This window comes from Oryctolagus cuniculus, chromosome 14 (assembly GCF_964237555.1).
Source record: "Oryctolagus cuniculus chromosome 14, mOryCun1.1, whole genome shotgun sequence".
In the NCBI taxonomy this organism is placed as follows: Eukaryota; Metazoa; Chordata; class Mammalia; order Lagomorpha; family Leporidae; genus Oryctolagus; species Oryctolagus cuniculus.
The window spans coordinates 16,385,683-16,411,162 of NC_091445.1; the positions used below are offsets into that span (position 1 = coordinate 16,385,683).

The 25,480-nt window shown below is 39.4% G+C and overlaps 1 protein-coding gene across 12 annotated transcripts in view; it reads right to left on the minus strand.

Moving 5' to 3' along the window:
* ARB2A (ARB2 cotranscriptional regulator A) overlaps positions 1-25,480 on the minus strand; it is a 472,110-nt gene that overhangs the window by 145,942 nt on the left and 300,688 nt on the right. For all 12 annotated transcript variants that reach the window (XM_008261940.4, XM_051853996.2, XM_051853992.2 and 9 more), the window contains 2 exons: positions 17,900-18,016; positions 10,981-11,065 (listed from right to left, as the gene is read on the minus strand). In XM_008261940.4, coding sequence (XP_008260162.1) covers positions 10,981-11,065; positions 17,900-18,016 — 202 coding nt within the window. The remainder of the gene's footprint in view (positions 1-10,980; positions 11,066-17,899; positions 18,017-25,480) is intronic.

Consider the following 25,480-nt stretch of genomic DNA (forward strand, 5'->3'; position numbering starts at 1 on the left):
TTAAGCAGCAGGCTTGACAGAGGGTGAAATAAACTCTTTCCCTCTTTTTTAAAATTTTATTTAAGGTATACAAACTTCATGTATTTCCTACATACAGATTTAGGAACAGAGTGATACTTCCCACCCTCCCCTCCCTTCTGCCCATGCTCCCACACTTCCTCCTCCTTCTTCCCCTATTCCCACTGTTAATTTTTACAATGATCTACTTTCAGTTTACATTATACGCATAAGATTAACCCTACACTAAGTAAAGAGTTCAACAAATAGTAAGAAAAACAAACATTGTTCCTTGAAAGCAGACAAGGGCTGTAAATAATCACTGATTCTCAAAATGTCAATTTTATCCCTATACATTATGTCTTTGTTACTCTATCAGTTACCACAGATCAGGGATAACATACAGTATTTGTCTTTTTGGGATTGGATTATTTCACTAAATACAATGGTCTCCAGTTGCATACACTTTTTTTCCCCAAAATACAGGATTTCAGTTTTTATGGCTAAGTAGTATTCCATAGTGTATATATACCATAATTTATTTACCTTGTCATCAGTTAATGGACATATGGTTGATTCCATATCTTAACTATTGTGAATTAAGCTGCATAAACATGGGGGTATAGATAACTGTTTCATATGCTTTCATTTCCTTTGGGTAAATTCCCAGCAGTGGGATTGTTGTGTCATTTGACAGATATATTTTCAAGTTTCTGAGATATCTCCACACTGTCTTCCAAAATGGCTGTACAAGTGTACATTTCCACCAACAGTGGACACCAAGATTTATTGTTCATTGCTTTCTGTATGAGAGCCATTCTAACGGGGGTGAGGTGAAACCTCATTGTGGTTTTGATTTGCACTTCCCTGATGGCTAGTGATCCTGAGCATTTTTTCATGTGCCTGTTGGCCATTTGAAGTTCCTCTTTTGAAAAATGCCTGTTCAAGTCCTTTGCCTATTTCTTAACTTGACTGCCGTTTTGATGAGTTTCTTGAGCTCTTTATGGAATCTGGAAATTGATCGTTTATTGGTTTCATAGTTTTCTCCCATTCTGTTGGTTGTCTGTTCACTTTGCTGAGTGTTTCTTTTGTAGTGCAGAAGCTTCTCAGCTTGATATAATCTCATTTGGCTTTGACTGCCTATGATTCTGGGGTCTTTTCCAAGGAGTCTTTGCTTATGCCAATGTCTTGAAGAGTTTCCCCAAAGTTCTCCTTTAGTAATTGGATGGTAATGGTTTGAAGATTTATATCCTTGATACATTTTAGTTGATTTTTGTATAAGGTGTTAAGTAGGGGTATTGTTTTATATTTCTGCATGCAGAGATCCAATTGCCCCAGCACCATTTGTGAAAAAGACTGTGCTTTCTCCAGGGAGTGATTTTAGTTCCTCTGTCAAAGATTAGTTGGTTGTAGATGTGTGAATTGATTTCTGAGTTTTTATTCTGTTCCATTGGTCTAAATGTTTATTTTTGTGCAAGTACCAGGCTGCTTTGATCATAACTGCTCTGTCGTATGTCTTAAAATCTGGTATTGTGATGCCTCCAGCTTTGCTTTTGTTGCATAAGATTGTTTCAGGCTTTTAGGGTCTCCTGTGTTTCCATATGATTTTTTTTTTGACAGGCAGACTGGACAGTGAGAGAGAGAGACAGAGAGAAAGGTCTTCCTTTGCCGTTGGTTCATCCTCCAATGGCCGCCACGGCTGGCGCGCTGCGGCCGGCGCACCGTGCTGATGGCAGGAGCCAGGTGCTTCTCCTGGTCTCCCATTGGGTGCAGGGCCCAAGTACTTGGGCCATCCTCCACTGCACTCCCTGGCCACAGCAGAGAGCTGGCCTGGAAGAGGGGCAACCGCGACAGAATCCGGCGCCCCGACCGGGACTAGAACCTGTTGTGCTGGCACCGCAAGGCGGAGGATTAGCCTATTGAGCCACAGCACCGGCCTCCATATGATTTTTACCATCATATTTTCTAGATCTGAGAAGAATGTCCTTGGTATTCTGATTGGGATTGCATTGAATCTGTAAGTTATTTTTGGTAAAATGGACATTTTGATGATATTAATTCTTCTAATCCACAAACATGGGAGACTTTGCCATTTTCTGTGTCTTCTTCTATTTCTTTCTCTAATATTTTGTAACTTTCATCATAAAGATCTTCCACCTTCCTGGTTAAATGTATTCCAAGGTGTTCAATTTTTTTTCTATAGCTATCATGAATGCGACTGATCTTAGAAGTACTTTCTCCACCATGGCATTGTCTGTGTATACAAAGGCTATTGATTTTTGTGTGTTACTTTTATATTCTGTCACTTTACCAAACTCTTTTCTGAGTTCTAATAGTCTCTCAGTGTAAACTTTTGGTTCCCCTATATTTAGAATATGTCATTTGCAAATTGTGATAGCTTGATTTCCTCCTTTCCAATTTATATCTCTTTGATTTCTTTCTCTTGCCTAATGGCTCTGGCTAAAACTTCCTGGACTATATTGAACAGCAATTGTGAAAGTGGAAATCCTTGTCTGTTTCCAGATCTTGGTGGAAATGCTTCCAATGCTTCCCCATTAAATTAGATGCTGGCAGTGGGTTTGTCATAAATTGTCTGAGGAATGTTCCATCTATACCCAATTTGCTTAAGGTTTTCATCATGAAAAGATGTTGTATTTTATCAAATGCTTTTCTGTATCTATTGAGATAATCATATTGGTTTATTCTAGAGTTTGTTAATGTGATGTATCACATTGATTGATTTTCAAATGTTGAACCATCCCTGCATACCAGGGATAAATCTCACTTGGTCTGAGTGAAGAATCTTTCTATCTTTCTATCTATCTTTCTTTCTTTCTTTCTTTCTTTCTTTCTTTCTTTCTTTCTTTCTTTCTTTCTTTCTTTCGTGTTGTTGGATTTGGTAAGTTAGTATTTTGTTGAGGAGTTTTGCATCTATGTTCATCAGGGATATTTGTTTATAGTTTTCTGTTGTATCTTTTTCTCATTTAGGATTTAAGGTGATGCTGGCCTCATAGAAGCAATTTGATAAGATTCCCTGTCAATTGTTTTGAATAGCTTAAGAAGAATGGGAATTAGTTCTTTTTAAAAGTCTGGTAGAATTCAGCCATGAAGCCATCTGGTTCTGGCCTCTTCTTCGTTGGGAGTGTCTATGATACTGTTTCAATCTCCATCTAGGTTATTGGTCTGTTTATGTTTTCTATGTCTTCATGACTAAATTTTGGTAGATTGTAAATGTCCAGGAATCTATCCATTTTCTAATTTGTTGGCATATAGCTCTTTCTAGTAACTCCTTCTGATTCTTTGTATTTCTGTGGTATCTGTTACATTTCCTTTTTCATCTCTGATTTGCTTTGGGTCTTTTCCTCCTCTTTTTTTTTCTTGTTAGTTGGGCCAATACTGTATCAAATTTGTTGATTTTTTTTTTTTAAAAACCAACTCTTCCTTTCACTGATCTTTTGCATTTTTTGTTTCTATTTTTTATTTCTTTTCTAGTTTTAATTACTTCTTTCCTTTTACTAATTTTGGGTTTATTTGTTGTTGTGTTCCAGGTCCTTGAGATAAACTGATCATTCATTTGGTGCCTTTCCAGTTTCTTGATGTAGGCACCAATTGCTGTAACCTTTCCTCTTAATGCTACTTTTGTTGTCTCCTATAAGTTTTGATACATTGTATTGTCATCTTCAGTCATTTCCAGAAATTTTTTTATTTCCTTTTTGATTTATTCTATGACCCACTGTTCATTCAGGAGCATGTTGTTCAGTCTCCATGTGTTTTAATATGTTCTAGAGATTCTTGAGTTGTTAATTTCCAACTTCATTCCATTGTGGTCAGAAAAGAGGCATAATAAGATTTTGATTTTTTGAATTTGCTGAGACTTGCTTTTTGGCCTAGCATATGCTCTATGCAAGAAAAAGTTCCAAGTACTGATGAAAATAATGTATATTATGCAACTATGGGATGAAAGGTTCTGTAGATATGTTAGGTCCATTTGGTCCATAGTGTAGATTAGCTTTGTGTTTCTTTGTTGATTTTCTGCCTAGTTTATCTGTCAATTGATGAAAGTGGGGTGTTGAAGTCCTCCATTGCAATTGTATTGAAGTCTATGTGTCCCTTTAGATCTATCAATATTTGTTATAAGTAGCCAGGCACCCTGGGCATTGGGGCATATATACTTATTACAGTCACATCTTCCTGTTGAATGGGTCTCCTAATCATTACATAGTGCACTTCTTCATCTCGCTTAACAGTTTTTGTGTTAAAATCTATTTTGTCTGATATTAGGTGGCTACATCTGCCCATTTTTGCTTTCCATTAGCATGGAATATCTTTTTCCGTCTTTTCGCTTTCAGTCTGAGGTATCTTTGTTGGTGAGGTGTGTTTCTTATAAGCAGCAAATAGATGAGTTTTGTTTTTTAATCCATTCAGCCAGTCTGTATCTTTTTTTTTTCAGTCTGTATCTTTTAACTGGAGAGTTGAGGCCACTTACATTCAAGGTTACCATTGATAAGTAATGACTTGGCCCTGCCATTTTTACATAAATAGTCCTATTGTTTGCTTTGGATTCTTTTGTACTTTTACTGGGAGATTTTCTCCCTTCACATTTCATAATGATGACTATCTTTTTGTGTTGTGTTTTGGTGTATAGCACATACTTAAGCATCTTTTGTAAAGCTGGACGAGCGGTGGCAAATTCTTCCAACTTCTGATTGTTATAGGTCTTTATTTCACCTTCATCCATAAATGAGAGCTTTGCAGCATACAGTGTTCTGGGTTGACTTTTAAGACTTGGACTATGTCTCTCCATTCTCTCCTAGACTGCTGGGTTTCTTATGAGAAGTCAGTTTTGAGTCTAACTGGAGATCCTCTGAATATAATCTGCCATTTCTCTCATGCACATTTAGAATCTTTTATGTTTTGCTGTTTAAAGTCTGACTTCAATGTGTTGTGGTGAAGATCTTTTCAGGCCATGTCTGTTAGGAATTCTATGTACCCCATGTATTCAAATGTCCCTTTCTTTCTCCAAGTTAGGAATGTTTTCTGTAATTATTTCACTGAATAGGCCTTCTAGTACATTCTCCCTTTCCACACCTTCAGGAACTCCTAAGACCTGGATGTTGGGTCGTTTGATAATATCCCATAAATCTTCAATACCTTTCTTAATTTTTTTTGTACTTTCTTCTTCTTCTCTCTCCCTTTTTCTTTTCTTTTTTTTTTTTTTTCTTTTGGTGGAGAAGTTTCCAAAGATTTGTCTTCTAGGTTGGATATTCTTTCTTCTCCCTCACAAGTCGTTGTTAAGGCATTCCATTGAAATTTTAATGTCACATACTGAATTCTTCATTTCTAGTATTTCAGATTTCTTTTCAAAATCTCAATCACATTGGAGAATTTTTCTTCCATGTCATGTATGGACTTCTTTAACTTATGAATTTGCTTCTCACTGCTTCTGAGTAATCCAATGATTAATCTTTTGAATTCCATTTCAGGCATTTCTTCAATGTCTTTTTATTCACATTCCAATTTTGAAGTTTGGGGTAGTCATATTTTCTTCCTTATTCTTGTTTCTTGAATTTCTGCATTTATTTTTAAAGTATTTTTAAGTATTTGTGGAAATACTTTTTGGCTTTCAACTCTGATGGCTTTTATCTTTGAACTAAACCTCTGTGGCTTACTAGAGTGCTCATTCAGTAAGTGTGCAGAGGTGTGTGCTGGGTGTTCCAGGACGTTCTGGTCCAGGGTAGGGTGAGTATCCAGGGTGACACCCAAGTCATCAAGTCCTCTTGTCAGCAGGTTGGAGTGCATGATCATCTCTGCATAATCACACTGTCACCTCCTCTTTTCCAAAGTGATAAATGCCCAAGGTTAGCCCAGAGTGGGCACAACACGCACCCATGCTGCTGCATGCACCTCACAAAGGATCTGAGCAATCCTCAGGGCAGCATGGATCCCACTGCCGTGACCCACCCTAAGCAATCAGGGAGCTCTGAACGTTTGGCACCACACACAGTGACCATCCAGAGACCCAGCTATACCCTGTGCCTTCTTGTGTAGTTACAGAGTTCCCACAGTCTCAGCACACAGGCTCACACAGTCACAGGTTGCAGATGATCTGCTTCCCCCAACTAGCCTGTCCTTTCCACAGAGAGGTAGACATTCCCAGGGCCTGCTGCCTATGTGTGCTCTGCATTGATGGTTTGAGCCCCAGAACCTGTGATGAGTTGAGAGGCTGGGGGTACCTCACAGTCCTACGTGGGTACCCAGCCTCCTATCAATTCTCCCCGTCAGACTCAAACTCAGTTATAAAGATCAGCTGCAACTACGATCAGATGCAAAAATGAGGAATATAATAGTATTTTTCTCTATTGTAATATGAAGAGTTCTTGTGTGTATACTTTTTTTATCTTATCTCTTATACACTTATCATCTAATGCAAGATACGTCAATAGCAATTAATTCTATCTTTCAGTATTTAAATTACAAGATATCAAAGGTGAGAAGAACGAAACTCTGCCAAGAACAATAAAGGGACTTTGCACTTTTTTCTGGGGAAAGGAAAAGTATGTGTTCAGTTGGACATGGGACAGCTGTATCATGTTAGGAGACACATGACTTTATTGGGAGATTAAATCTGTTTCAAGATCTAAACAAGTGCCAACTTGGCAAGGGGTAGATTGTGGCAGCTTTTTAATGTGTCATTTTGGCTACATTGAACTATATTTCCCAGAATTCCTTTTCCTATATGTTTCTTTCTTTCTTTTTAAAGATTTATTTATTTACTTGAAATTCAGAGTTACAGAGAGTGGGAGACACAAAGAGATATAGAGGTCTTCCACCTGCTGATTCACTTCCCAGATGGCTGCAACAGCCAAGGTTGGGCCAGGCCAAAGCCAAGAGTCATGAGCTTCATCTGGGTTTCCCATGTGGGTGTAGGGGCCCAACCACTCTGGCCATCCTCTGTTGCTTTCCCAGGCCATTAGCAGGGAGCTGGATTGGAAGTGGAGCAGCTGGGATATGAAATGACCCTCATATTGGGATGCCAGTGTTGCAAGTGGTGGCATTATTTGCTATACCACATCACCAACCCCTCCTGTATGTTTCTTGTTTGGATGATACAAAAAGGATTTTTTTGCAGGGTACATTTTGGGGTTTACTTTATTTTTAAAAAGGATTTATTCATGAGAAAGAGAGAGAGAGTGTGTGCTGAGAGAGGTCTTCCATTCACTCGTTCACTCCCCAAGTGTTTGCAATGGCCAGGGCTGGGGCTAAGCTGAAGCCAGGAGCCAGGAGTTTCATCTGGATCTCCCACATGGGTGGCAGAGGCCCAGGCACTTGGGCCATTTTCTGCTTCTTTTCTCAGGCCATTAGCTGGGAGCTGGACTGGAAGTGGAGCAGCTGGGACACAAACTGCACCAGCATCACAGGTGGTGGCTTAGCCCAGTGTGGCACAACACCAGTGCCACATTTGGAGGTTTCAAGTATTAAGTGGGAAAAGGATCTAAACAGATATTTCTTACAGAAAAAAAAACAAGCAGAAATGACCAACAAATACATGGAAAAAATGCTGAGTGTCACTAGTCATCATGAAAACATAAATCAAAACCACAATGATATCATTTCATTCCAGTTCAAATGGATATGAACAAAAATCAAAAAACAAGTGTTGGCAAGGATGCAGAAGAAAGGGACCCTTAAATGCTACTGTCAGAGATGTGAGTTAGTATACCATTATGTAAGGAAGCCATACAGAGGTTGATCAAAAACTTACACTAGAGCTACCATATATGACCCAATGTCCTCCGATGAGGAATATAAGCCAAGGGAACGAAAATATGCTGAAAGACTGCTGCATTCTCCTGTTCCTTATGGCACTATTCAGAATTGCCAAGATAAAGAATTAGCCTAAGTGTCCACTGATGGATGAATGGATAAAGAAACTGTGGGATATACACACACTGGCGTATTACTCAGCCATAAAAAGAAAGAAATTTGGTCATTTGCAGCAAAACAGATGGAACTAGAGATTACTATGTTAAGTGAAATAAGCTAGACCCTGAAAGACAAATACTCCAGGTTCTCTTTAATATGTAGAAGTTAAAAAAAAAAAAGTTGACCTGCTGAACTCAGGACAGTGACTACTAGAAACTACAGAGGGCAGAGGAGTGGGAGTTGAGGGAGGGTGAATAACAGGTACCACTACACAGCTCAAAATAGCAAGTGCTAGGGTTCCACAGAACAGTGGAGCAACATGGCTCACAGCGACGTGCTACCTACTGTATAAGGAACTGATGGGAGGAGCCGGCAGGCTCCAAACAGAAAGACAAGATAAGGAAATAAAAGGCTGGTTGGCTGAATGGGTTGGCTTATGCTATGTCCAAGTGTTGAAAAATTGCACTCTACCCTATAAAAATGTACAAGTCTTGTTTTTTGATCAAAATTTTTTTAAAAAAGAGTGAAGCAGCAAGCCGTTTCTGGATCACACAGGCTTTCACTCATTGTCTGGATCACTTTGTGGCAGCCGGCAACAGCGAAGATGGCATCTGCTCCACCTTCCTCCGGATCCTCAGAGCTCTGGCATCTCTGACTCCTGGAGCAGGTGTGTGTATGCTTAACTCCCTGACATGGCACAGGCTGCTACAGTACATGCACAGAAATCAAAGACAGAGGCAGTAAGAACTGACACAGGCTACAGTCCATTCCCTTCTTCATGAACACCAGCTCCTGCTTATGGGTTCTAGATCATTCCAGCTCTCTGCCCCTTTACAATATCTTCCCCTAGCACCTGCCTGCTCTGTGACTCCAGCTCCATCCAGCATGAGATGTAAAGTCAATATCCTTACGCAGACTGCTTAACCACCTCTGGTCAGATACCAGCAACAAATCCTTTCTGACACTCAGTCTGTCTTCCTTATTTGTTGATTCTAAACTGGTGAGTTCACCTATTCTCCAAAATTTGTTTGCAACCCCACAATCAATACTCGTGGCACTTTTGCCATCATTTACAGATTAGGCTATGTGCAGTATGGCAAAAAAATTTGAGTCACCATTTCTAGTTGAGGTGAAGCAAGGCCATACTCTTTTCTTGTTTCAGCTCTCATATCGCAGAACAGTTATCCTTCGCACAGATTACTTATTGCTATATTTTTCATATTTTGTGCTTTTGTGGTGATTTCACTGTTTGAAATGGCCCCCACATGTAATGCTGAAGTATTCCCAAGCACAACAAGGCTGTGATGTGTCTGATGATGAAAATGTATGTGTTCAGTGAGCTTTATTCTGTCATGAGCTGCAGTACCATTGGCCAAGAGTTTAATGGGAATAAATCACACATATTAAGTAAGATGTCTTTAAATAAAAAGGTTAAAGACTGGTTGACAAAGAATGTGTACAGAGCCTCACAGGAATCCAACCTTGTATTTCCCCTAGGAGCAATGAATCAGTGTTTGCTAATTCGGTGCCCTCAGCAACTTCACAGAACAGAACTACAGTAATAATGAAAACTGATTGTATATCTGCACACACCCACAACCCCCATATATATGTATACATATTGTATCATCTACCCCTAGAGGGTCCATAACTCTGACTGAACCCTTACCTAACCTATAAAATTTAGCTACAATGATAGTGCAGATTAGCTGAAATTTATATATTGATGATGGTGACATCTAGTTATAATAAGCATGCTTTACCTAGAATCTGAATGATTTCCTTTACATATTTGCAATTTTATTTAGTGATTAAGTTGTCATGATCATCATTACATAGAGTAGCCTGTGTTCCAAACTTCTGCTCATTCTCCAGAATCTACAGCCAGAAGAAGCCCATTTTACTTTTTTTTTTTTTTTTGACAGGCAGAGTGGACAGTGAGAGAGAGAGGCCGAGAGAAAGGTCTTCCTTTTGCCGTTGGTTTTTACTCATTGTCTGGATCACTTTGTGATTACCCTCCAATGGCTGCTGTGGCCGGTGCACGGCGCTGATCCGATGGCAGGAGCCAGGTGCTTATCCTGGTCTCCCATGGGTGCAGGGCCCAAGGACTTGGGCCATCCTCCACTGCACTCCCTGGCCACAGCAGAGAGCTGGCTTGGAAGAGGGGCAACTGGGACAGAATCTGGCGCCCCGACCGGGACTAGAACCTGGTGTGCCGGCGCCGCAAGGCGGAGGACTAGCCTAGTGAGCCGTGGCGCCGGCAGAAGCCCATTTTAGATTATTAATCATAACCAGATACCTCCGCTCACTTTGTATTACTATCCAAATTGTTTGGGAACTGTGAAAGTCAAACTCAGAAAGCAATGACAAATGTTATTCTCTTACCTAGAGACTCTAGTAAAAATCCTATAGGCTGGAAATCAGTAATCCATCTCTAAACTTCCTGGAGCCCAACTGCTTTGCGAGGCACCCACCTCTTCATTCCCTTCCTTCCCATACAGTTAGGCCAGTCGTGCCTTTGTTCCCTGTGAACATCTTCAGATCCATTCCCGTCCTTGCTCCTTGCTCCTTACTCTTATGAGGCCATCTTGACTGTCTTTCTACAATCCAAATCTTAACACACTAATACTGGCTAAAATCTTTGCATGACCAAATTTTTTTCTAAAGACTCTAGGCCACACAATAGCCTTGATGAGTGGGAACTCAATCACAGACAACTTTCCAGTCAAACAGCATATGGCCACTCAGTCTTTCAGGTACTTATATATGTATATCTCACCTCCATAAGCTCCAACAGCAACTGTCTGCATTAATTCTGAATTGTTTCACCTGTCTATCTCACTGAGTTTGTTGGTGAGCATTTTAAACTAAACAAATTTCTGATAGCAGATTGGACTAATACTGTACATTATCAATAATTCATCCAACAACTGAAGGCAGAACAAGTCAAAAATAGAATCTACATCTCATTTAACATATTCTCAGCCTTAAAATATCAGCAACAACAAAAACCCAAATGACAAACAAACAACAAACCATATACTCGCATCAAAAACATACCTGCAGAAACTCTGGGGCAGTCTGGCAGCATGGACTCCACTGAGGTATCCAATGGTTCTGAGCTAGAGACCCAGTTACAACAGTTCTGTAATGTAACAAAGACAACACTGTAGAAACAGAATTCATGATAATTCCAAATATTTAGGCTGGAGAGATTAATTTACACTATAAAATCAACCACTGCAAGTATATTCAATTTATTTTCTATACACCTAGATTTTTTTCTTATGTAAACACTTAGTAATTACACGAGACTAACATGATTCTGAAAAAAAGTTTATCTTTTACGGTTCAGCATACATCTGTGCTGACCTTTAAATGGCACATAACCTTCTATGCACCATGATGCAATATACTTTCAAGAGAAGGTATATACTTTCAAGAAATAAACAAAAGCATCATAGTTAAGGAAAACTGGAAAAAGGTGTCCATTTTTTACTTTTTGAGTGGAAAAAGTTATTTATTTGAACACATGAAGGAATAGTTAATTTCTAAACTCTATTACAGAACTACATTGTATGTTGTATGTATTTCTCAAATCTGGCCCATACACATATACTCTTTTAGTTTTTACTTTGATCTGCTTCAATGGAGGCAGTATGAAAATAGTTATAAAGGAAAACAACCTGGTGAATTGTAGCTGTGTGTCTGAGGACACAAAGCCTTCAATATTAGAGATCAATTTCTAAGGTTTGATGATTTACAATTCAGACCAATGAAGTAAAAACAGTCTATATCCCTTTAATATATTTTAAGGCTGTGGTTGGAGTGTGGCTTAAAAAATGTGATTAACGTCACATGATTTTTAAAAAAACTTCTTAGCACACACAGACACACAAAGACACACATACACAATGAATTTCCAGACAGATTTTATTTTAAAAGAAATCATCCCATCAATCATGTTGGAAAAATCGGCGATTGCTATTCTGATAAACAAGCATGTATTGTGTATTTTTAGATGCTTGCTGCCCTGGTTGTGCACCATGGAATCCGTCCTCACTATGGAAAGATCCTTGACTGGTAGATCAAGTGTCTTATTGTATTTCCTTAATTCATTCTGTCTGGAAGAAGATGTCAGCTGTGTTGCAGTGAGGAGAGAATTTCAAAGGCCCCAGTCCCCACCAATAAAGGCCGAGGAATGGCTTTTGAATAGATTTGTCAAGGCAACCCTACTGTTGTGGGACCAGGGAGAGCAGAAATAACATAAAGGAAGGGTTGCTGTATGAGATTAGAAAGTGAAGTTCACAAAGCATGGCAGATTTTTGTAAGAAACAGTGGATCAATGAAACTATTGAACTGAGTAGGAGGAAAAAAACATGAAAACAAACACAACATCGAGTAATGTTCTTAAATGCTTTCGTTCTTTTTACATTTAAAATGGCTAAAATATTAGTATTTTCGACATGTAACAAAAGCTCACGGGTTTAAAGTGGATACATATTCTATAATATGCACTCCTAATCTTAATTAGCAGCTGAATGCAAAATCATACAATGTGAGAGAGTAGAAATTATAAAGGAAACCGGGTTTTAGAAGATATTTCATACATTTGAAATAAGTAAAATTAATATTACCATTGATAGAATACACATCAGAGAGTTCTAGATAATGCGGAAGATTAGCACACAATTAGCCAGCTTTTATATACAATGTGACACTTGCTTGTAAGAAATAAGTATTCTCCAAAGCAGTGTCAAGATATGTAAATGGATGATTTGTTTTATCATTCATCACAGCCCTTAATAAATTCAAAAATCATGACTTCTATAGGTACTAAAAATAGGCTCCCAATGATACAGGGAGATAGCTTCAATGAAGAATGACTTTCTCTTTCTCTATCTTTTTCTTAAACAATTCAGTCTTTTCAATGACAGCAATTAGCACTGCCAACAGACAGGCAGCGATTAGGTATATATTTTAATTATTATTCATCCTCCTAGTAACCTCCACATCTGATGAAAGTCGGCTATTACCCAGGTGATATGTCAGTCTTAATACTGCTCACCTACATTTCACATATGTAAAACCATGTCTTACAGGATTTTTGAGTATTAATAAAAGTGATGGCATATTATAATAAGCAGTTGATTAATCATTTTTAACTTATTATTGACTTTAAAAAGCTGGAAAAAATGAACTTTGGGCCATTTTTTACAGGTCACCTTAACTCAAACACTTAAAGCAAAATACAGGTTGACATTTTATGATTTTGAAATTTCAGTTTTTATCTAGGCCAGATGTTTAAGGCTTTGCTCTCTCATAAAAATCAGATGCAAGTTAAACACTCTACAGTGAAAGTGAATATGCTCCAAAGTTCTGTGGAATGATAAGAGCCTGTGAAGGACTGCAGAGATTTGGTACTATAGTTTTGAAGAATGTGTGTGTGCAACTGTGTATGGAGGCGCCATGTACTAAGGCATTTTTATGACATGGGAAAAATAGAGAGAGACAAGGACAGAAGTCTGAAGCTGTTTGTAATAGAATAAAGCACAATGAATAAGATAACACAAACAAACTGGAAAATATAAGGAATGTAAGGCATACAGCCATTACAAATGAATTCAGTCTGATCGAAGTCCATCTTACCAAATCTAACTCCCAATTCTGAGATGCTTCTGTCGTGTAGGAAACAAATCTCTCTCACAGTCTTTCTAATCCTTATCTATCCTCTTTTTCAATGCCCCAATTTGTAGCCTACTCAAGTTCTTCAGCTGAGAAGAACAGTACTGAAGTGTCCCATGAGGGGACACAGGCAGACCAGGAGGAAACCCCTTCTGAAATTCAAAGCATGAAAGGAGTGCACTGACAGCCCTGAGTGCTTATTCTGTGGTGTCTCGAGTAGGAACAAGGCACTTGGGCCAGGGGTGCCAGCAGTGCCAGGCTTGAGTCTGCCCTGTGGCCCTCTCCATCACCATGCAGCCTGCACAGAGGAAGAAGCCCTGGGGCAGGGCCAGCAGACGGGGACAGATCCACACGATCAGTGTCTCTCAGATTTGGAAGGCAAAAGGAAAGCTAACAGGCAAGGTGGTGAGCATTTCTTAAAGCTGAATGTCTTCAGCCAAAATGTCTTTTTATTCTGAGATTACGACCACAGATTCCTGGGGTTGTAAATTTTCCTCTTTGTTAAATCCAAGTTGGGAGCTAATGATATAGATTAAAAGGGCCCAGAGGCCACAGTGCTGAGCACCTACCTCTGACATGTAAACCAAGGGGCTGACAGGTTTTCAGGGTAGATCGAAAATGAATTAGTTTTTTTAAATACAAAGCTTAGAGCTTAGTTCATCATACTTAAAAGGAAAGTAGGTAGTAGTTATTCCTATGCAGGGTGTTGGGAGGTATTTGGAGCTGCTTGCTGCTCTGATTGAGCCTAGTCTTCTGTTCATTTTTAGTGTGTCTGAGTTAGGAATCATTGCCATAGATGTTGATGGTTCCCATGGAAGGCTGTATGCCCTCAAACAAGCACAGCTATGAAGACGGGGACCAAGTTGCATTTCTAGGGCCTACACTGTGAGCTGAACGGTGATAGAAAGGGTTCCAACTGCTCATGAAGAATCTAGCAGCTGGCTGGGCTGGGGACACTGAGAGGCAGGATTACAAGTCAGGAAACCATATTTGCCTGCCAGGCCCTGACAGACCCGGAGCTTGAGGAAGAAGTGCCTCTGGTAGCAGCTTTCAGTCACTCTGTACTCCTCATGAGGCTGCCTTAGTGCCCACGCTTGGTCTTTCAGTTGGGAGTAGGTTTCACTTTCAGAAATTGCCAAAAGTGGCCCCTTCGACCTTCATCCCTGTGGTGTTTTTCTTGGGAGGGATATTTGCAAACTATTTCAGTTTTTTGATTCCAAATGAAGCGAGAGGAGGAGGTGGCAGAGAAATGAGAGGCTGAGGGACACAAAGTTTATCCATCCACACCCTTCTTCCAACACCCATGCTCCTGGACACAACCCTTTCTGTTTCCTGTAATCCAGAGCTGCTTGCTTGGTTATTTCAGGGAGATTGCAGAGTGGGTCAGGACTAAAAAACAAGAAAGGAAAGGGCTGGAGGTTCATCCCAAGTGTGAGGAAACACTGGACTCCTCTTTTGCCACATCACGCTGAAATCTTCTTGACCACAGGTCACACACATGGTTGGATTCCCAGGGCGTCTGACGTGGGCTATCACACCCTCCCCTTTTTGTTCTCATTTTGAGGAAGAGCCCTGAGCAGGGATAGTTTCAAAGCTCCATCAAAATAATCTGATAATGTTTGTCTCTGGGATATTACAGCAATATATCTCATTTTCCTATAGTAACACATCTCATTTTTTATGTAGTACAATTGGCTCTTCAAGGATTCTTCTTGATCATCACATAATTAATTCTTAAGGTAGTTCATGAAGAAGATGCAATACAAATTATTTTATTGTTTCTAACTCACAGTTATGACACAGGCCCCCAAAGATGGAATCGCTGGTCCAAGACAAAAAGTTTTAGCAATGGAGCTGATAAATGTTATATCCTTAATTATTGATGCACTTAGAGAGTGACTAAGCCAGAGTCATCAAAACTTAGTTCTGCTTCTTCTAAATTATTTCCAGTATGTCATTCTTCCTTTTTGAAAGATATTCTCAATATGCAACTAATTCATAAAAGAAAAAGGAGCTTATAGTTCATGTATATCAGGGAGAAGGTAACACTAGAAAAAGGTGTAATTTACAGAACTTGTTTCAAGTGCCAACAACTGTGCTATTTCTTTACATATGTTATTTCCCAATCATGTTTGCCAGATGGGTTTTATATTTTACAGATGAGAAAACTGAATCTCAAAGAGATTAAATAACTTGCCTAAGACTAAACAGCTAGGTAAAAGGGATTGAGCTGGGGTTTCAATTTGCTTAAGTCAGAATACAAAACTCTTCATGCTGCTTTCCTAAGGCATAATGGATGGAACTGACAGAAATATTCAAGAACCAGGACATTTATAAAATCTTACAAATTTCATAAAAGCAATGCTTGCAGAGGAATAAACGGGGGCTTTGATTAAATTAATATTAAATTTGACTGTTGCATATCTTTGTTAAATGAAAAATGCAGAGTAATGTGCACTGATTTTTGAAGGAGACACCAAATCCAACCTTAGAGAGACTTAAAAAGCAAATATAAATATTTTTTTGTTATATTTATCACACCTGGAATGAGACTTACATGAAAAACTCCCAGTTAAGAAAATGATGAGGCCGGCGCCGCAGCTCACTAGGCTAATCCTCTGCCTGTGGCGCCGGCACCTCAGGTTCTAGTCCTGGTTGGGGTGCCGGATTCTGTCCCGGTTGCCCCTCTTCCAGGCCAGCTCTCTACTGTGGCCCGGGAGTGCAGTGGAGGATGGCCCAGATCCTTGGGCCCTGTACCCACATGGGAGATGAGGAGGAAGAACCTGGCTCCTGGCTTTGGATCGGCACAGTGCTCCAGTTGCAAGGCGCCAGCCGTAGCGGCCACTTGGGGGGGTGAACCAATGGAAAAGGAAGACTTTTCTCTCTCTGTCTCTCTCTCTCACTGTCTAACTCTGCCTGTCAAAAAAAAAAAAAAAATGATGAAAACATGGGTGTTTCTAATTTGGGCCAAGTACGAAATTCCATAGTAGTAAGTACACGACAAAAGTTACTAACAGCTCATTTAGTAATCCTACTACTTAGATAATGCTGGGAGCTGTGTAAGTATCCATTTGGACACATAAATAGCATTTAAAAATATAATCAACGTACACTAAATTTCCTTTTGAAGAAGTTGAGAACTTTGGAAAACGCAACTAAGAATGCAGCTACACTGTGGAAGGAAAAATAGGAAAAGCAGCCAGCATGTTAGAACAGATTTAAAAATCCAGCTTTCTACTTTTATGGTATTATGAGGACTAGAACAGCAGCAAGAGTGACAAAGATTGATGATATTATAGCACTACTGTGGGATTACATAGATCCATCTATTTACTCAAGGTTCTCTTACAACATAAACTCGCTGGTCCTTACAGTGCACAATGAGGACTGACCCTCTACACAATCCTATGGGGAGTGGTCAGCTGAAGGGACACGTGGATCTTGTATAACAAACACTGAGAGAAAACTAGGAAAGTCAACCAGCTCATTCACATAAATGGAAGCAAACGATCAGACTAAATAATTACCATAGCATGGGGTAGCTGATGTCAGTTGCTTGTAATATCAAAAAAGTTAATATATATGACGTAAAAGTAAAAATATATGCAAAAGTAAACATCTCTCTCTCTCTCTATATATATGAAATATATGTATTTCAGCCAGGTGCCTGCAATAGGAAGAAGAGAAATAATGGTCTGAGAGGGAAAAACAAAACTGCTGGGAGCAGTCCAGTGAGCTTTGTGAGCTTCCAGGTTTGCCAGTCTTTAGGAGGTGCAGACAGAAGCTTTAGCCTGACGCTGGACCTCAGCCAGCTCCTGGCTTCTCTAGCTCAAGGGTCTGGCTCAATCCTAGTTCAGCTTTTTAATTGCATCTCCCCCTACTGGCAGTAGTAGCCAATCCACTGAAGAGTGGTGCACCCTGACACCTGTCAAGGAGAGAAGCACAAGACGCGTGTACTTCAAGCTTCTTTCTTCTGATTAAGAAGCACCAATGCAAATAGCTGACGGATACACTAAACATCAGGAGTGAGAATCTCCAAAGTTCCTAACGAACCCTGCACACGTACATAGTATTCTATAGACAGCCAAGGGGGTTGGGTGTGCTTTCACAGAGCAGTCGTTCTTCTGAAGGGTTTTCTATGCTTATTTTAACCACATCTAGTATTTTTGATTCCCTTTCAGTCTTCTACCTTGAGAAAGAAAGGTAGAGGGGAGAGGTGATACAAATTGGTGGAGGCTCAAGATATAAAGGTTCACGCCCATTCATCTCAGCACTGAAAGAAGCCAAGTCTCACCTCTCTCATCCATTCTCGAACGGTTTTGCCAGCTTCTTGATGCCACACATTGTGAACAGAGTCTGTCAATGCCACTGCAGTTACCTTGCTTTTCACATCTGCTTCTCGTTGAATCATCTGTTTTAAGGAAGGTAAATAAAACATTGCTTATAATTTTTTTTCCTACAGGTGCAACCTACTTAGTCATAAATAATAGCAATATATTAAAATGAAAACATATACATATATCAGACTCAAGGCCACTCTTCTCTATACTGAACACATAACCTCTTTTTTCCCAGATATATAAAAAGGCCTGGTATTTTCTTCTAAAAAGATAATATCACTTAAGTCTCAGAACTACACAGCTCTGTTATTTTCCATGTGGTCTGACAATTCAGGGATTAAAGGGATCACAAGGGGAATCCCTGAGGGTTTCTTTTACAAGTTTCTTCTTCCTCTTCCTATTGCAGTGCTTCAGGGAAGTCGGTACCAGAGGTTCACCGTTAGCTACTTAGGACTAATGTCTACTAGCTTTCAGTAGATGGCACATCAATACAAAAGGGGTATCTTGCTTTGACTTCTCCAATTTAACTAGCCTGCTCTTCACCAGAACCTTGCAATTTCTTGGTATTTTAAATGCCCACAAAGATCTTCTGTTTTGAAGCCTCTCAATATCATTTTGCTTCCTAAGATATTTCTTTATGTGGCAAACTGTTATATTTTAATGTCTTAGAAAATTTTAGGTTTAAAAAGTTAAATGGCTGTTAAGATTTTAAAAAAATAGCCTAGCCTGAAGATACTGGGAACTCACAGTGGTCTTGCCAGATAAAGAAACTGAAAAAAGAATCAAAAAAAGGTTTGAATCCTACTAATACTAGTAACCGTAGTTCGGCACAACAAATGAAGGAAAGTTTACTAAAAATTATAGTTGAAATATAATATAATATAATATACAGATTTCAATTTCATGGGAATGTCATTTCTCTTCCTAGCAAACATATTTTTTATTGAAGAAAAAGAGCAATTTTTCTATAGTTTGCTATTAATTTCTATAAATTGTCTATCAAAAACATAATAGTGCACTTAAAATGGACAAATTCTGAGTAACACTGAAAAGGTCAAACAGAGACCACTGCAGGCCTTTCTTGCTTCTGATAACATACAGTGCCTGTCCATATTGTGAACTAACAGCCAACAACATCTCTCCCTCCTTTACATTCCTTTCACTGCTGCACACGTCTATCCCCTCTCAATGAACACGCTGTAATGGGTATCTAATTCACTGTGGATGCTGCCTCAGTGGTATATCCACACCTTAAAATTTCTGTCCTAGGTTTTCTGATTATGTAACGTGGAAGTCTGAAGAATCAATGTTGGTTATCAACATCATAATATTTCTGAAACATATAGCTTGCAATACCAAAAATATTTTTAAAAACACAAAATAAGACTCTAATTTGATGCATCACATTAATTAACTAGCAAGCTACTTTCTTCTACATTTTATTTGAAAGCCAGATTCTCACTGGATCACATTGGTGGCAACAGATAATAATAAAAAAAAAATTCTACAATAGTCAATACACCTGGCTTATGAAGAAATTGTATGTCCTTACTCTTATATTTAAATGGTAACATTTTAAGAGATCTAGAGCAATTGTTGCTAAAGTTACAAAACAAACCATGTTTTTTCAATATTCTCAGAATATGTCTGCCTTTTAAAATATTTGACTTGAGTTTTGCGGTGGTTGTTAAATATGCAGATTTATTTAAAATGATGTTAGAAGAGTCATTTAAAAAATGAGATAATATTAAGGAATTAATAGGTGGAGGAGTTAATGCAAAAGTAGAAAATCTGGAGGTTAAAATTCTTTTTTAAAGGATTTATTTATTTATTTTTAACTTTTATTTAATAAATTTTCAAAGTACAGCTTTTGCATTACAGTGGCTTCCCCCCCCCATAACTTCCCTCCCACCCGCAACCCTCCCATCTCCCACTCCCTCTCCCATTCCATTCACATCAAGATTCATTTTCAATTATCTTTATATACAGAAGGTCAATTTTTTAAACTTTTATTTAATGAATATAGATTTCCAAAGTACAGCTTATGGACTACATTGGCTCCCCCCCACCCCGATGACTTCTCTCCCACCTGCAACCCTCCCCTTTCCCGCTCTCTCTCCCCTTTCATTCATATAAAGATTCATTTTCAATTTTCTATATATACAGAAGATCAGTTTAGTATACATTAAGTAAAGATTTCAACAGTTTGCACCCACATAGAAACACAAAGTGAAAAATACTGTTTGAGTACTCGTTATAGCATTAAATCTCAATGTACAGCACATTAAGGACAGAGATCCTAGATACAGAAGGTCAATTTAGTATATATTAAGTAAAGATTTCAACCATTTGCACCCACACAGAAACACAAAGTGTAAAGTACTGTTTGAGTACTAGTTATAGCATTAATTTACATTGTACAACACATTAAGGACAGAGATCCTACATGGGGAGTAAGTTCACAGGGACTCCTGTTGTTGACTTAACAGTTGACACTCTTGTTTATGGCGTTGGTAATCACCCGAGGTTCTTGTCATGGATTGCCAAGGCTATGGAAGCCTTTTGAGTTTGCCAACTCTGATCATATTTAGACAAGGTCGTAGTGAAAGTGGAAGTTCTCTCCTCCCTTCAGAGAAAGGTACCTCCTTCTTTGATGGCCCATTCTTTCCACTGGGATCTCACTCGTGGAGATCTTTCATTTAGGTTTGCTGTTGGTTTTTTTTTTTTTTTTTTTTTGCCAGAGTGTCTTGGCTTTCTATGCTTGAAATACTCTCATGGGTTCTTCAGTCAGATCCGAATGCCTTAAGGGCTGATTCTGAGGCCAGAGTGCTATTTAGGACATCTGCCTTTCTATGAGTCTGCTGTGTATCCCACTTCCCATGTTGAGTTGTTCTCTCCTTTTTAATTCTTTCAGTTACTATTAGCAGACATTAGTCTTGTTTATGTGATCCCTTTGACTATTAATCCTGTCATTATGATCAATTGTGAACTGAAACTGATCACTTTGACTAGTGAGATGGCATTGGTACATGCCACCCTGATGCAGGTTAAAATTCTATAAACTGGACAGAGGTGTTAGATAGATTCATATTTTTGCCTGATTGACATTTCATACGATGTACAACTTTTCTTACATCACATCATAGCCCCATGTGATATTCCCTTACACTATTACAACACTTTAGAGTTTAAAAATGAACATAGCTAGAAAAAAATTTAAAATATTTGATTGTTTAGGATTAGAACTGTGAATAAGTGAAACATCTTAACAGCCTAATTTTTCCGAATATTTACCTCTGTTTCAGCTTTGCTACAGCTTAATTAAGTAGTCTTGGAACTACCTGAAATTGCCATTTCTACCCATAATCTTTGCTTTTTACATTTATTAGCCTGGTTCACAGTCCTCTTCTCTCCCTTACTGTTGTCTACCAGGGTCAGTGTGGTGATGCTAGGTTGGAGCAGACTGAATTAAGACAGCTTAAGAGATGGAACTTAGGTGGATTATAGCTAAAGCAAGGAATGAGTAGAGGCACAGATGGGGAGAAAAATAACCACTACAGTACAGTCTGCAAGGAAGACCTTAATAATCTGGAGAACCCAGAAATGTCAAACAGAGGGGGCCATATCACCAAAAGTCTATTCTATATGTCAATCTAAGGTAGAGCTGTGGTGTCTGGTTAGAGGCTACGGATGTAGACAGCTTGACATTCCTTGCAAACTTCTGTCTACATGTGCATATGAATCTTTTTCCTGAGAAGGGATCCTCAGCTTCCACTGAGAGGATCCATCTGAGGATGGATCTTAGTCTCTAGAAATGTTAAGACCCTAAAATTTAAAAGTCTCCATGTATTATTTTTATCCTTTTTAAAAGAAAAAGAAGCACCTCTATTCCATGATCTAAGACAGAAGGGAGGAGCAGTTACTTGTGTGTGTTTGTGGGCCTTGACTTCCCTTGGGCAGACCTCAGCTCCCTGCCCAACTGAATACAGCCCTCTACCTGCCTCACTGGCCTGGTCTTGATGCAATTCACCAAGAAGCTCATCCTGCTGGGACTGTTCCTCCAGAAGACTGCTGAGTGGGGCGTTCTCTTGGTCTGCTGGTTAAAATCCTTTCTACCTTGGGAGTCAGCTTGGCCCCCTTTTTATAGACAAGGGTGTAACTTTACCATGCATGGCCCATTACACTAGGGAGCTTTAGGATAGTGATGTCTGGCTATCATCTTTTTTACTTTTATCTAACTTGATAGCATTTATAAACAAAAACTGAATATTATCTATCCTTTTTGAAAGAGTGGTATAGATGTGAAGTTGATGACATTAAATGCAGTTGTTCAAAGGGTCACTTACTAGGTACTTCGTGGTTCATTCAAGATTACATAAGAGAGGGGGCAGACACTTTGTGCACTTAGGTGAAGCCACTGCTGGTAGACAGCTACATCCTATTTTGGAGTGCCTGGGTTCAAGTTCTGGCTCCATTCCAGATTCCAGATTCCTGCTAATGGGTACCCTAGGAGGTAGTGGATGAAGGTTCTTATACATACATACATATAATTTTATTTGACTTGAACATTTAAAAAATGATTAAAAATGATCCAAATCAGGGCAGGCAGAAATGTTGAAATTCTAAAGATCATACTAAGATAGAAATCAGCTCTGAGCAAAAACTGACAATCAACAACACTTTAAAATTACTACAGTCCTAAAATAGATAATATCTAGGATAAGAGGGAAAACTACATATTTCTATAAACGTATTGATGATTTCAAAATTAATGTAAGATATTCGATCCTGTCATGATATTTTATTACTTGTTAATTCTACTCATGTATCTACTAACGGTCTTCACCTTAGCTTCACTATAATTAATTAATCTGCTCTTCCTTTCACTGTTTTGAATGTTTCTAGTCGGACAAAAGTCCAACTCAGTAAATGGCAAGTACTCTGAACAGAACAAAAGCATTAGGGGAGGGTGGGGTGTGACATGGGAGTTAGGATGTTGCTTGGGATGTCCCATCCTCATTCCCTGCTGGAGTGCCTGGGTTCTAGCTGAGCTCTAGATCCACGCCTCATTCAAGCTTCCTGCTAATGAGACCTCGAGAGGCAGGTGATAGCTCAAGTAGTTGGGTCCCTACCGCTAACATGAGAGATTCGAATTAAGTTCTGGCCTCCCAGCTTTGGCCTGATCCAGCTCTGGCTGTTGTAGGCATTTGGGGAGCCGGGTGTGAATTGGTGGATGGGAGTTTTCTGTCTTGCTGCCTTTTAAATCAACCAGTCAAATCACATGTCACCTGCATGCAAGCTTATAGGATTATTAACATTTTTGAGGGGGGGGGCTTCTTTATTTTTACTTTTTCTTCCATGATTATGATTTTCAAAGTGAAGTAACTCTGAGAAGCTAGATAAACTTATCCAGTGCGAAAGCTATGTAAGTCAGGCGAGTTGAAGACCAGAAGATGAGAGGAGAGGCAAGGGAGGCCAAAGTCAGCAGCAATGTAGCACGGCTCGGATGCAGGAAGGGCTGCAGCTTTCTCTCTACAATAATCAGGCAGATCTTTCCGGTTCACTCAGCTTCCCTCACTATAGCCTCCCTTCTCCAAGGCCCTCAAATGATGCACCTGACTACTCTTCTCATAAACACCTGGCCAAAGCCGAAGGTTTCCTGTCAGAGTTCCTCAGTTTTCTTTCTGCACCGACAACTGCTGCAGCTTTTCCTTGGATTTCATCCGCCTACCCCAGTATTCTATTATTATTTTTTTAATTTATTTTTTTGACAGGCAGAGTGGACAGTGAGAGAGAGACAGACAGAAAGATCTTCCTTTTGCCGTTGGTTCACCCTCCAATGGCCGCCGCGGCCAGCGCACTGCGCTGATCCGATGGCAGGAGCCAGGTACTTATCCTGGTCTCCCATGGGGTGCAGGGCCCAACCACTTGGGCCATCCTCCACTGCACTCCCTGGCCACAGCAGAGAGCTGGCCTGGAAGAGGGGCAACTGGGACAGAATCTGGCGCCCCGACCGGGACTAGAACCTGCTGTGCCGGCGCCGCTGGCGGAGGATTAGCCTAGTGAGCCACGGCGCTGGTCCCAGTACTCTATTATGATCTACTTTTCACAGAGGAAAAAACACAGACTCTCACTTGAGCTGAACTAAAGTTTAATTTAGCGTACTCTGAAGACAGGGGGGTATCACAGGGATGCTCTGCCATGAGGTCTCGGGCGTACCTCTGGACCAGGGTTTTGAAAATTCTGAGTTAACCCCATTCAATATCCCAGGCTACGCAGAAGGGAAATCTGCATTGATTGGCTTCACCCTAATCTAAAAGACATTAAAGGATAATTTTATATTCCTATATTTGTGGCTTGACAACCATGAGAGTCAGGATAATTCCTTCCCCTGTATTGTATAGTCCAAGGAGATCTACTCAAAGAGGATCAGTACTGTCTTGCAAGAGCCCAATGTTAAATTTTTCAAAATTGCTTGAACTGATAGCTAACCACAGCCATTATTAAAAATTAAAATTATATAAACTTCTACTTAAATAATTTATATTGAAAATAATGATAGTAAATACTCAAGACTCAAAAAAAAAAAAAAAAAAGAGGGAGTGTGGGCTAGAGTTAGTAGTATGTGTAAGGATGGATGCGGGCCCAGATCTATGTCTAAGATATGAGTGGACTTCAAAAAGTTAATGAAAAATAGAATTAAAGAATAAGTTTATTTTAGTCCCAAAATTTTGAAATTCATGCATATGAATATAATAAGTCTTAAACGTGTTTTTGAGGGGAATGTTTAAAGGCCTTCCATCAGTAAAACCCTTATCTTCCTTCTAAATTATGACATGTGTTATACACATGTACTGTGAGGGTTACAGCATGTGAATTCCTTGTACAGGAAAGAATATTCTGAAAGAGAATCAAATAACGCGTGTTTCTTTCAGAGCGGGATCTGACACAACTGTACGTTTATAATTCCGAAGCTCATTACTACGGTGTGAGCATGAATGAATCATCACTCTAGTTAATGGCACAGTTGAGGTTTGAGATGCCTTTTTTTAAAAAGGATGTATGTGTATATATAAATAGATTAGCTCCCTCTATTGCTCCTTGAGTTAAGATTTCAGATTAACTTGTTTCAAAGGTTTGAAAAAGTGTAAAAAGCTGGTCCCTTTCACACCTTCATTATGCAGATTATAATTGTACTCAGTGCCTCTGCTTAAGTGCAGTCTATATCGTTTGATAAACTATAATATTTTACCACACACCTGTCCTATCACTCGACATTTTTGCCCACGTGTTCCCTGTGCTATCAGGCTCACTTGCTTACACGTGTGCCCTGTAAGAAGGTGACTGATCAGAGAACACAGCATTTGGCAGACTCTGAATCTGCTAATGTCTGACACAGCTGCTTATTACTCCTCCTGAAGGTCTTTTGAACAAGTCTGTCCCAGTAGCTGGCTACTCGCAGAGCAAGTATCATGGTTGCTGTAACAGTAAAACCTGGGTTCTGGCACCCAAGGCACTAGCGCCTCTAGTGAGCA